Below are 13,030 nucleotides of genomic sequence, written 5' to 3'. Positions count from 1 at the left end.
ACAATACAGACCAATAAGAAAAACTTTGAAATTAGGCTTTTACATAAACTTAAGAAAATAGGCTATTTGTAAAACACATGTCTCTTCAAAAGTAATATAGGCCTACTTCCATATGAAAGAAGCAACAACAAAGAAAATGAGGAATAACTTATAAAATAAAATAAAAATAAATAAAATAAAAATAATATCAGAAAAACAGAATTTCACTGTTTTTCCTTCTTCACCTATTCATTTACCTATTGTAAACACTTCGGCAGGCAACAACACAAACTGAGTAGGCCTAATAATTTGTAATATTACCACAGTATTAATTTCACTGTTTTTTTTATCTCCTTGTTATTTGACTGTTGTAAACACAACTTAACCCAGGCAACAACACAAAAAATGAGGAACGTATGATATTACCAATTTCAGTTTTTTTTTTTTTTTTATCTCGTTTTCATTTGACTGTAAACACAACCTAAGCCAGGCAACCTAGCTTTTAATGAGAGCTCTGCCACTGTATTTCTTTAGCCAGTGATTCGATGTCTGGCGTGACTTTGGTAACAGCCAAACGAAAGTCGCTGTGCACATCCAGTCTGTTGCGTGCCTTTGTTTTGATGGTGACCAGAGCGCTGAAAGCCGTCTCTGACAGGTACGTTGTGGCGAATGGCAAGATTAATCTGGTGATCGCATGATTAGCAAGCCTAGGAGCGACACCTGGTCCTTTTGCCAACCAAAACTGCTTGAATCCATGCTCATCATAGAACCGCTTGCAGACGGAATTGGACTTTATATCCATGAGCTCATCCTCTGCCTGGAGGTGCTCCACATCATCTTCTTTTGCGAGAAATGGGTCCATCACCCATGCGTCTTTTGAGACAAGTTCATGAATATCCGAAAAGCGAGAGTGCATCTCTTCTTGAAGTCGATCCATGTGGCAGGCGAATTGTGTCGTCAAAGCATCAGGTAACACCCCGCCTGATTGTTGTAGTAACAAAGGAAAATGTTGTAGGTCCCCCTTTTTCAGTTTATTTCTTCTGAACTCCACTTTGCGCACAAACGCATCCACTGTTTCTTTGCACTCAATGACGGTTCCGTCTGCGCCCTGCATACGTTTGTTCGCCTCGTTGTACAGACTGAATATATCAGCAAGATATGCAGTCTTGATTAGAAACTCGTCTTTCATTTCGTCTGCTAATTTCTGGTTGTGAATGGCCAAGAATTCCTGTATTTGGTCTTTCAGTTCCATGAATCGCGTCAGCACTTTCCCCCGGGAAAGCCAGCGAACTTCGGTGTGAAGTAGGAGTGTCTGGTGCGTCTCGTCCTCACACAGCTGTGCAAAGATTCTTCTGTTGACCGGACGAGCTTTTATAAAGTTCACTATTTTGACCACAGTCTTTAATGTTTCGTTCAGGTCTTCGCAGAGATGTTTGCCTGCCAGTGCGTGCCTGTGTACCATGCAGTGAAACACCAAGCAGTGCGGGGCCTTTTCTTTCAAACGGCTATTGAAGCCCTTATTTTTCCCCATCATTGAGGCAGCTCCATCAGTGCAGCATGCCACTATATTTTTGTAGGGTATGTTGTGGCTTGTGATGTACGTGTCAACTGCACTGAAAATATCCTCTCCTCTTGGGGTGGATTTCAGATTGACAGACATAAGAATGTCCTGTTTTACCTCGGTCCCCGCGATGTATTGTGCGTAAACAATGAGGATTGCTTCCTCGGCCACAGTGGTGGTTTCATCCAGCTGGATGGAAAAGGGACTGGTCTTCAGTTTTTCGACTAGTGTGTTCTCGACGTTCCCTGCCATTCTGTCGATTTTGTCTTTCACTGTGTTGTTGGACAGTGGAACAATCTTAAATTTGTTAGCCACCTGAGGTCCACACATTCTCTCGGCCATTTTAATGCACGCAGGTTTAATCAGTGTCTCGCCAATGGTGTGTGGCTTTTTGTCTTTGGCAATTAGAAGAGAACATTCAAAAGATGCAATCGTTGCCTGCTTGTGGTCGCTGCCAGCCCTCAACAAGCTGTCTTTAATGTTCTGTGGCCTGTTAGCAACAAGGCGCTTTTTTTTCTTAGAAAAAACTCCTTCGGTTTTCCCACCGTCTCCGGATGTTTTGTGGTCTGGTGTCGCTTTAACTTGCATGGCTTCAAACTTTCGTTCGCTAGTTTGTCACGGCAAAATATACATTCAGCTCGAACTTTATCCATTGCTTCTATGAATCCATACTCTATAAAACTTTCTTGGTACCCCCTCTTTGACCTTTTCTTTTTGACACATTCCTCCTCTGTCTCTCCTACCTGTGGCGTAGCCATCTTTCCCTCCCTCAGGCCTACTCAGTAAGTCACAATGCAACAGCGCCCGCACGAGAGGGAGTCACGTGGTACGCTCTGTTTCCTGCGAAAACTCATTTTAGTTATCATTTTATTTCTCCGACTCGGAGATGGAGTGCATATAGCGCCAGATTATGATTACTGCATTACTCCAGTGACAGATGCTTTAGCAAACAAGTACGAAGCACTGGAACACCATTAAAAATATAAATATATTATTTGAAACGGAAAAATTTAAAATACACTTAAAACTAAAAACATTATTTGAAAGGGAGGATTATAAAATGCACTTAAAACAAAAAATATATATTATTTGAAAGGGTGAATTATAAAAAACACATAAAACGAATTATATTATTTGAAGGGAGAATTAGAAAATGCACTTAAAACTAAACATATTATTTGAAAGGGAGAATTAGAAAATACACTTAAAACGAAATATATTATTTGAAGGGAGAATTAGAAAATGCACTTAAAACTAAACATTATTTGAAGGGAGAATTAGAAAATGCGTTTAAAACGAAAAATATTATTTGAAAAGGAGAATTATAAAATGCACTTAAAACTAAAAATATTATTTGAAAGGGAGAATTATAAAATGCACTTAAAACAAAATGTATTATTTGAAGGGAGAATTAGAAAATGCGTTTAAAACGAAAAATATTATTTGAAAGGGAGAATTATAAAATGCACTTAAAACAAAATATATTATTTGAAGGGAGCATAGGCGTAGGAACCGGGGGGGATGGGTGGGACATGTCCCACCCAATATTAGAAACAGGTGGATTTGTCCCCCCCAAAAATGACATCTTTTCGCTCAGATCAGGTGTACTATTAATGAGAAGACAGACCGGACCAATCACGGAGCCGGTTCAGGTATTAAGTCCCGCCTCTCAGTAGAAACAGCCAATCAGCTTGCTGGTTTTGCGGCGCGCGGAGCAGAGGCAGTTTGCTGTTGGGGAAGCCCCTCCCCCTCGCTGTGAGATTTAGCAGCGGGATCGGGACGCAGCAGCTTCAGCTGATTTTAAAACAGATCTGGATATACGGAGATTTTTCTAAAAAGGTAACGATAGGTTAACCACGTAAACTGTGATGATATGTTTCTGCTAGCTGGTTAAAAATACACGTCTCTGAATTAGCCCACAGATTAAACACACTGTGATTAATAAACTGCAGCTGTGTGAGTGAGTTAGCTTAACTTTGGAATTAGCTAGATTGGGAGTCAAGGTTAAAGAAAAAAAATATATATATATGTAATGTTCAACTTGCCCTGTACCTGATCAGCTAATCACTGTTTCATTTTAAATTAATTTAGGATTACAGGATTTAGTGTGAGCTATAATGAACGAATATTCATTTAGCTAACTAGTTAACTAGAAGCCAGATGTAGTGGATAGCCAGAATTTAGTACAGTACTTTGTGTTTGTAGTTTAAAGCAGTTTCTTAACCCCGATCACTGCCCCAAAAATTTTCCACCTGATCCAGCTGATCAGCTAATAAACAGTAATTTACTGAGTTTACCTGTTAAAATCCTTTAAAGTCAAAGTCAAAGTGGTTTTTATTGTCATTTCAGCTATATACAGAGTACACAGTGAAACGAAACAACGTTCCTCCAGGGACCATGGTGCACATAAACACAGTGTAGACAGAACAATAGTGCAACAGTACAAAAGTGCAGACAGACAATACAACACAATACAGACAAAGAATAATAAATAACAAGACAGTGTGCAAATTTAGCCCCCTATGGAGCCTAAATTAATCATTATGTATATCCAGCAGTGTATTAGACACATCATACCACCACTAACTTTATTAAATGCCTTTAAACAGAGGAAGCTGTAGAATATGCAGAACAGTGTTAATATGCAGTAGAATATGTAAGAACAGGATTGATAAACACTGCTGTAACGTGACTTCTGTTCATTAGTTCACAGTAAGACCACATGTCCTGACGTTTATAAAAGTCTCTATGAAACTTAAAGTTACATTCTTTTACAAAAAAGGACACCATCTTAAGAAGAGCTCTCAGTAAAAAAAAAAGCGCAGGAGAAAATGTAAATATACGACAGAATTGACATGACATAATAATAATAATAATAATAATAATAATAATAATAATAATAATAATAATAATAATAATAATAAACAAATCTGTTATATTATTTTAAATATTAGGTGATAACTGATTATTTTTGTCGTATGTATATTATTCAGACATTGCATGCATAATTTTTTCTAACAACAGTAAATGTAACGTGGAGTAACATGTTTAGGTTGTTAAATCACCTTATAATAATAATTTACTTTTAGAGTGGGCTTGGGTTCATATTGGCAAATGTGTCCCACCCCAATATCAAGTCCGCTCCTACGCCCTTGGAAGGGAGTATTAGAAAATGCACTTAAAACGAAAAATATTATTTGAAAGGGGGAATTAGAAAATAGACTTTAAAAAATGTTATTTAAAAGAGAGAATTAGAAAATACACAAATTAAAAACAACGTTTATTATTAGACCAATAGGCATCCACATGCTGCAGCATTTCCCACCACCAGCGGAGTTTCATACAATGTTTTTATTTATTTTTTTACATGAGGAATGAATAATAATAACTATAATAATAATACATAATAATAATAACATCGTATGGAGCTCCAGCGGCCTGAAATGCTGCAGTGCGCGGCGTTATTCAGCGCGAAGATTCACAGATTCGATCTTGAAGCTCTTCTCTGGATTACTCCTGGGTGCTGCGGTGGAAGCTTGAATGATGTGCTGAATATTTATTATTATTTTATTGTTATTTTTTTAAATCCTGAAGACATCGCGTATAGAAAGCCATACTGCCTGCTGACCGGAGTCAGAAAGCAGAAATGCTTCTGCCATAGACGAAACCGGCAGCGTCGTCTTATACAACTATTAGTCTTCGTTCAAAAACAGAATAAATGTTTAATGTAGCACTTAAATTTTGTTGCTTCTATGCATATATTTAATTATTTAATAATTTTATAATTAAATGCTTTGTCATTTATTCAACATGGGCTATATATGGTATTAAAATCAAACCCCTCAAAATCAAGAGGTCTTCGCGACCCTCTGTGAATCTTTGGCGACCCATAGGTTGGGTCGCGACCCATAGGTTGGGAACCACTGCTATAGTGTATCTGTATTTCATACAATATCAGTAGTGCAATAAAAGAGAAGGTGTGTAGTTTGAGAAATGGGACGTAGCTGCCATCTCCTGGTTAAAATATTAATTTATCTGTCCTGTTGTTGAGACGTGGGTCTCTGCAGCTCGGAGTTGTGGGCGTGTCGAAAGGTGGTCGTCTATTGGTCTATTGGAGCTGGCGTGTCAGCGTGGCCGCCATTTTAGAGTCGGCAACCATGCGCCCCCCTGTGGATTTATTTACACTGAGGAAGGAGTTTAATAAACCTATAGACCGTTTCAGATGAATATTCATGAGCGTAGGAAGTGACGTAGCTGTTCCTGGGACACCTCCGTTTAGCGGTAAACAGCGTTCAAAACAGTGGACGTAATTTAATTTAAACCTTCCCTTACACACTGTTCCACAGCCACAATAACTGCTGCAACATGACTGCAAACTTCACCTAATCTGAGAGTCACAAACATTGAAAATCAGGTCATTAAGAAGCAGATTTTCAAATTGTTCTTCAAACAAGTAAACTATGGAGGACCAAAAATTACATAAGTATAAATAAATAAATGCACATATAAATAAATATATAATTAAATAAATAAATAAATAAATGTTGAAATAAAAAAATACATGCATAAATAATTGTATAGGTTAATAAATACATTTCTTAATTATGTATTTATTTATTTATATGTGCATTTATTTATTTCAACATTTATTTATTTATTCATTTATTTATTTTAACATTTCTACATTTATTTATTCATTTATTTCCACATTTCCACATATTTATTCATTTATTTATTTACCTATACAATTATTTACACGTGCATTTATTTATGTATATATTTATTTATTTCAACATTTATATATTTATTAATTCATTTATTTATTTCTACATTTATTGCATTTATTTATTTATAAATATGTCCTTTTTGGTTCTCCATAGTAAATACGCGTGCTTTCGTTTATCACACTGCTAACCTGCCATGCAGTTACAGTGTCCGCTCACAACTTCTCCCTCCTTCTGAGCTACAAACCATGCAGAGTGCGTGTTGGATAGCGTTTGACTTGCTACAACTTCACCATACACTCTAGTGATGCCTTTTCTTCTATAGGAACAAATATTCCCAACTTTTCCACTAAGAAGGTAATTATATGCGTCCAAAGTGCGGTACGCTTTCACTGCCTCCCTGGTGTAAACACACTCTGTTTCAGCAAGGTAGTGATACACATCTGGGTAGGTCACTTCCCTCTTCAATCCTTATCAAAATGATCAGGAGAAGAGGTTTGATCATTAATTATTCATTTCTGACCATAGCGTGTTTGCTCTGTGTTCTGGAGATTTGCGAAATATGCGTTCGTCATTTTGACAGCTGAATATTTGAAAACAGCTCCACCGCAAGCATCGAAGGAACAGACATGTGCAGTAGCTTTGCTAGTGTTTTCCCTCATCGAAACGGTCTATAATAATCACAACTCTACCAAAATTGCACACGGCTTTTTTTTTTTTTTTTTTTTTTACAAACAGCAGAGATGTAGTAATGATTCAGGACGCTGTGAAACATTACAAATACGTGCTTTCATGCTTAAATACTTTACATTATGCTCTTTAACAAAGACAGACATATGGTATGGCATAGTAATAAGTGCATATATATATATATATAGAGAGAGAGAGAGAGAGAGAGAGAGAGAGAGAGAGATTCTATAGAGTACAGCTCAGTCTTTTACTATTATACAAAATTCAATTAGTAATGGTACCTGCTTTTTGTCTCTTCAGGATCCTCATCATGTTGGCGTCCACCACCTCAGTGTCAGGGTCGAAGCCTCTAACAGAGTCTGAACTCTCATATATAACCACCGTTATCTCGTCTCGATCTGCTCTGTTCAGCTCCTCAAAGTAGATCAGATCCTCATAAACACTCAGAGACATGTCTAATCTCTAAAAGACTGAAACACTGAATTACTGCGTCTCTGTAGAAACACTACAGCAGTGCTGCACCGGTCGCCTACTTTAACTACAACAGTGGTTTTAATAAAGGAAGTGCCCAAGTGCCATCAAATATGTACAGTTTCCTGTCTGAGCTGAAGGTGAAGCTGATCTTAATCTCTCATACACTACTACATTTATGAGATTACCAAATAATCTGAATAGAAGTTCTTTATGTATGTTTACATGTGTTTATATTTCCATGCATGGTTCTAAACATCCAGGTGACTGGAATGGAAAAAACTGGAGGCAACGAGAGGTTCCGTCCCAAGGCTATTAAAGCAGTCCAGGTCAGCAGAGCTTTCCCTATGGTGGAGTTGGCAGGAACTGAAGGACCTCTGCTGGTCAATCGGTACTGGACTGATAATGACATTATGGATGCAGCCTCTGGCCAATCCGACCCAACAATTTGGAGAAAGAAAGTTTAGAGAACTTGAGGACTTTATGTCATGTCTTGTCGCCCAACCTTGAACGAAATGCGGGCAGACATGTTGGATTACACCATGTTGACGATGGTGGAGCAAGGGGTCAAGGCAGTGGCAGAGGCCCTGGGAGAGATAGATTTGCTGGCAATGGGCCAGCTTCCCAGCCAAGCCAGCAGCAGCAACAAGTCTTTGAAGAAGGAGAAGACTGTACTAACCGATGCTACACCTGTGGAAAATATGGACATTTTGCTTGGAACTGCCAAGATCAGGCCCAGGGCTCCGGAAAGACAACCGACCAGTATGTCAAGTGATCTCCCTGGCCAGAAGTAGATGCACCGTCCCATGGAAGGACCTTGGTCCATGGGCTAAACGGAGTGCCCTGACATGCAGTACAGGGCCTCCACCAGAACATGGAGGCACCCCTTTAATTACCATTTGAGGGCAGAGCCCACTGTGGAGCTTTTTTGGCCAGCTCCACTCGTGCAGGCAGCCTCACTCACAGAAGAAGAGGAACAAGACCTAGTTTCACTTCCTCCTCAGCGGTGGGCCACTAGCAAGCATGATGTGGGTCTAATAAAAGATTGTGAACCAGTGTCTATTTCACCAAAGTCTTCCTTTAGGACTAGACAAGCTCAGTATCCTTTAAAACCTGAGGCAATCGAAGGCATTGGACCCGTGTTTCCAGCTCTCCTTGAGGCAGGGGTCATAGTGCCATGCCCAGATTCACCAATCCGAACACCAATCTTCCCAGTAATAAAACCCGGCTATCTAAGGCTTATGCACCTGGAATCTATAATCTCACTCAAAATATTTCTAAAATCTATAATCTCACTCAAATTTTTTGTTCATCCTGCCTGATTTCTGCCCAAAACACACACAGACAGACCAAACCACGGTCTGACATACCAGTGGGACATCCCCCACCCACAGAACCAGTTCAACACTGGCAGATAAACTTCATAGAGCTTACACCAGCTGATAGGAAAAAAAGTTTCTCTTGGTCTTGCAGGTGTATGTTCAGCAAATGGATTGAAGCTTTCCTTACAGGTACACAGAATGGAGTAGCAGTAGCCAAGCTGTTCCTACAGGAAACTATCCCAAGATGGGGTCTGCCTTAACGAATCTCAAGCTAAAGTGGCAAGACAAACTGGGTTAAATTGGGTTAAGGTATTGCCTTTGGTTTTGAGGTAGAGCAGGACCAAAATCCAAGCCAGAACATGCCTGAGCGCTCTTGAGATTGTTTTTGGCAGACCACCAAATGTAGAGATAGGGCCCCCGCTCCTCGATAATCACCTCCTTGACCACCCACTTGTAACACAATTTGTCGATCTCCACGACACACTCTCTTTTGTGTCTAAACAGGTGGAAGCAGCACTTCCGGAAGCAGCCGACCAGGCTTTCCACGAGATCCCGCCAGGGGAGCTGGGTGCTGGTGAAGGACCACACCAAGTCCTCCTAACCACCCACACGGCGGTAAAAGACAGAGGGAAGAGGCACTTGCGTTCACCACACACTCCAAGCGACCTAGTATAGGGACCACACTCGTTTAAGGTATCCTCAAGCCTGACAGGTGTAGGACGAGTGCGATAGGGCGTGCTCGCACTCCAAATACCGAAGGGTCAAGAAAAGGCTAAGGTTACCTGCCCCGAGGTGTGGAAACCAGGGATTCTAGGCGAGTCTGTATGGCCTGGATCACACCCTAAGAAACAGCTCCAGCATGCGGATCATCATACTTCGTGCCTGCCTGGGTTCCTCGCTAGGAGCCTGGGAGGCTGCTGAAATGCAAGGTGACAGTGGCGATGGCAAACACCGTCCACCCAGACAGACACTGCTTGGTGTCTCATTCATTGCTATCCCATGGATTCCATTCCACACCACCCTCCCCCCCCCCACCCAGATAACACCACAGCTGTTCTACTGATATAGAATAGGTCAGACTGTGAATTGAATCTGGGGATAGAACATATGTTGAATTTTTCCCAAGAATATTTGTTAACAGGACAGCTGCCCCGATGGTATAGAAGCTTTCAAGTCTCTAAGCCCCATCGCCTGGATTGTGACCCATCGGGACCCAGGTTTAATCCAAAGATAAGCAATATGTATTTAACTGTAGTTTCTCCATCAGGATCTACTATGTGCTTGGTTCCTTGTGTTCTTAACTGCAGCAATACTTACACGTTCATTCACTGCTCAGTACCAGCTGTTACAGGTGAATTATAAAGATGACAGCTTCCTCTCTGTGGAAAGAGGAAGTGAGAGTAGTGGCAGACAGCCTAGGCCCTTTTCTTAGACAGGAAAACAGTTGTTGTTGAACTCAAACTATGTGTTGCAGTAGAAATAGTAAATGTGTTGAGTGCGATTGCCATATAAGGGAAGTCTATGATATATCTCTGAATGCTGATTCATGTTTGTAACCATGAAAGGATGCTGAGGGAAGATATAAAAAAAAAACTGCTACTCAGCTCACAGAGCTCTGAGCTAGGAATCACAGACCTTTGTATCTCTGTGTATCTAACTCTCAATAAAGCTTGTTACTCATTTCGACATACGACTCAGAGGTTTGATTTTATTCTGTCTATCACCAATTTTCACCACAATTGTAAATAATATTAAACTAGAATTATATACATACTGTACTATATATACTATATAGAGTTTTATATACTGGTCTAAGCTAGGGTGACCAGATGTCCTCTTTTTCCCGGACATGTCCTACTTTTGAGACCTACAAAAATGTTCCGGGGGGATTTCAATATTGTCCAGGATTTTGTTTGACTGCCCACTGTACAGTGCATTGTGATTAGAATTGCCACGCCGTTCCATTCCACTCCATTCCAGGTTTCTCTGTATCGCAAATTAGTCACGCCCTTCTCCTCAAATCTATCTACTTTGCATTGTGTGTGTGAAGAAGAAAGCGTGGGCTTGCCATTCTACCCCTAGTGTTTACAAGCGAAAGCACGTCTGTGTCCACTGGTTCTACACCTTTTCTCTGGGTGGTACTGTCAGTGTTGAGCATCAGACCAAGAGAGCAGGCTTGTGACAGAGAAACCGAGGGACAGACTGAGCAGGAATGTGTAGCACATAAACAGGTAGTAACGTTAGTAAAGTGTAAAAAATTTAAAAGTAATATTAGCAAAAGGTATGCCCACACTGAATAAGAGTAAAACAGTGTCAAATGCTTTTAAGACATAGTTGCATTGCATGAATTCATAAAGCAGCCCTGTTTGTAGCCTGATACAAATGCATGTTATAGCTGTTTAAAGGAGGAAGTACCTTTAAGATGAAGAATTAGAATTGAACTGTTATATTAGAGAAATTCAGAAAATACCAAAAAAAAGGTGTCCTCCTTTTCAGAAACCCAAATCTGGTCACCCTAATCTGAGCTAAATCATTAAAGAAATCCACAGTTATGATCAGTATTTGCTCAGAGTTTCATAATCCTGTCAGGATCTTCAGTCAGGATTAGAAACAGGTTGAGTTTGGGTGTGATGTCATGATAAATCCACTAGAGGGAGCCAATCAGCAGCTTAAATTCTGGATCTGAGGCTGTGAGGCTGATCAGTGATTTACAGTCTGCAGTAAAATTACAGATTAAAATATTTTATTAATCTTGGTGGTGTCTCTGGACAGGTCTAGATAATAAAAATAAAGGAGTAATTTATTGTAAAAATAATTAACATTGAAATATTGTAGAATTAAATACAGATTAGAGGGTGAATAAGTGTTTCTGCTGGTGGAGCCGCCACGATTCTCTGTGTAACAGTGAGAAAAACACAGTCTCAGATACGTCTCAGCTCCATCCTCTAACCAGCGCTGTTTACTCAGAAACTGAAAACTTCATAAAGCTTTGTCTCGATCGTTCAGTCTGAGACGCTTCATCTGAAAGAGGGTTCTCTGCTCTGCGTCTCTGAAAACCTGTTTATTATTATAATCACACATCCAGCACATGAGCACAGTTACAGTTTGTACAGTTTGGATATTGATGCTCTAATGAAGGTTTACAGAAGCTCCACCCTGAGATAAAGGCTGGGTTTGGGGTTTAGTGAGGACCTGGACCAGTTCAGCTGCAGAGAGACGGTAGGATAATGGTTTGTGCTGCTGCTGTGCTGAGTGTGTGGCTCCATGTTAATTAGCTTGTGTATAATAGGATGTTTTTGTAGTTGTTATTGGAAGTTATACAGGTTTTAAGGGTCTGACCTAAAGCAGAGTGTTAAGGAGGGTATTTACATTCAGTCGCTGTATCACCATCAGCTGCCGGAGTCCGAGAGAGGACAATTGTCTGTGTTTTCAGCTCAGGTGTCTGTTGGCTGATGTATCAGATCTGGGGATCTGGTGCTTTCTTCTGAGTGTGTTGACTGCCTAGTGATTGGGTATTGGACTTACAAATTGCGAAGAAATTGGAGTAAAATGTGGAATAAATTATTAAGTTCAGTTGCTGTGCACTTACCGAGTGTTTGCATTTGCACGTCTGTGTCAGCAGTTTAAAGTAAGTCAATGCATTCATTAGGAGGGATGTCCAAAAACATTTTAACATAACGGGTTGGTTTCCCAAAAAGAGGTTAAGCATATTCTTGTACTACACAACATTTGTGATTGAGATTTTTCACTAAAAGTAAAAACTGTGTATGACTAAGATTAATCAGAATGAATAACAGTGAAATGAGTCTTTATAGAACACTCCTGTTTTCAGCAGATTCTTGTTTTTGTCTTTATTTAATTAAACACTTTTAAAAAGAGAAGTTATTCAGGAGTAACAAAAAGGTAATATTACACACTTCTCACAAAATATCTACTCTTTATATTCTCTTTTCACAGATCCAAAAATACTGGTTATTACAGGGATAATCAGCCCAGTTTTTCACAGGATCAAACCCAAAGCCGTATAAACCACAGTCCTCATCTCCGTAACTGTTGGGTTCTCCAGGGTACCAGAACCTATCAGAGAGAAGGAGAGTATCAGAGTGTTTATCAGAGCAGTGAGGAGTGAGAGTCAGTAACTGCATCATGATCAGAGTTCAGTTCAGGAGTCTCTTACCCAGTGATCAGTTCTGATCCGTCCACCCATTTCCAGACCCCCTCTGTTTCACCGTCACTCAGACCAATCCAAACCCACTGACGTTTTCTCAATGTGTTAATGAAGA

The 13,030-nt window shown here is 39.9% G+C and overlaps 1 protein-coding gene across 1 annotated transcript; it reads right to left on the bottom strand.

The window, feature by feature from the left end:
- Positions 1-481: 481 nt before the first annotated feature.
- LOC125787603 (protein ZBED8-like) lies at positions 482-7,407 on the bottom strand. Its single transcript, XM_049472021.1, has 2 exons — positions 7,236-7,407; positions 482-1,935 (listed from the first exon to the last, which is right to left on the bottom strand). The coding sequence occupies exons 1-2, from the start codon at positions 7,405-7,407 to the stop codon at positions 482-484; spliced, it is 1,626 nt and encodes a 541-aa protein (XP_049327978.1).
- Between the last annotated feature and the right edge of the window lie 5,623 nt (positions 7,408-13,030).

The sequence above is a fragment of the Astyanax mexicanus genome, chromosome 25 (genome assembly GCF_023375975.1).
Source record: "Astyanax mexicanus isolate ESR-SI-001 chromosome 25, AstMex3_surface, whole genome shotgun sequence".
Classification (NCBI taxonomy): domain Eukaryota; kingdom Metazoa; phylum Chordata; class Actinopteri; order Characiformes; family Acestrorhamphidae; genus Astyanax; species Astyanax mexicanus.
The sequence above is the reverse complement of the archived record's forward strand: the minus strand, read 5'-3'. Positions and strand labels throughout refer to the sequence as shown.

Bases quoted from the DNA above. Each gene is read 5' to 3' on its own strand.
- LOC125787603 (XM_049472021.1), bottom strand. From the start codon at position 7,407: ATGTCTCTGAGTGTTTATGAGGATCTGATCTACTTTGAGGAGCTGAAC. The intron at 1,936-7,235 runs GTACCATTACTA...TAATTGCCAAAG, and splicing joins CCTGAAGAGACAAAAAGCAG to ACAAAAAGCCACACACCATT.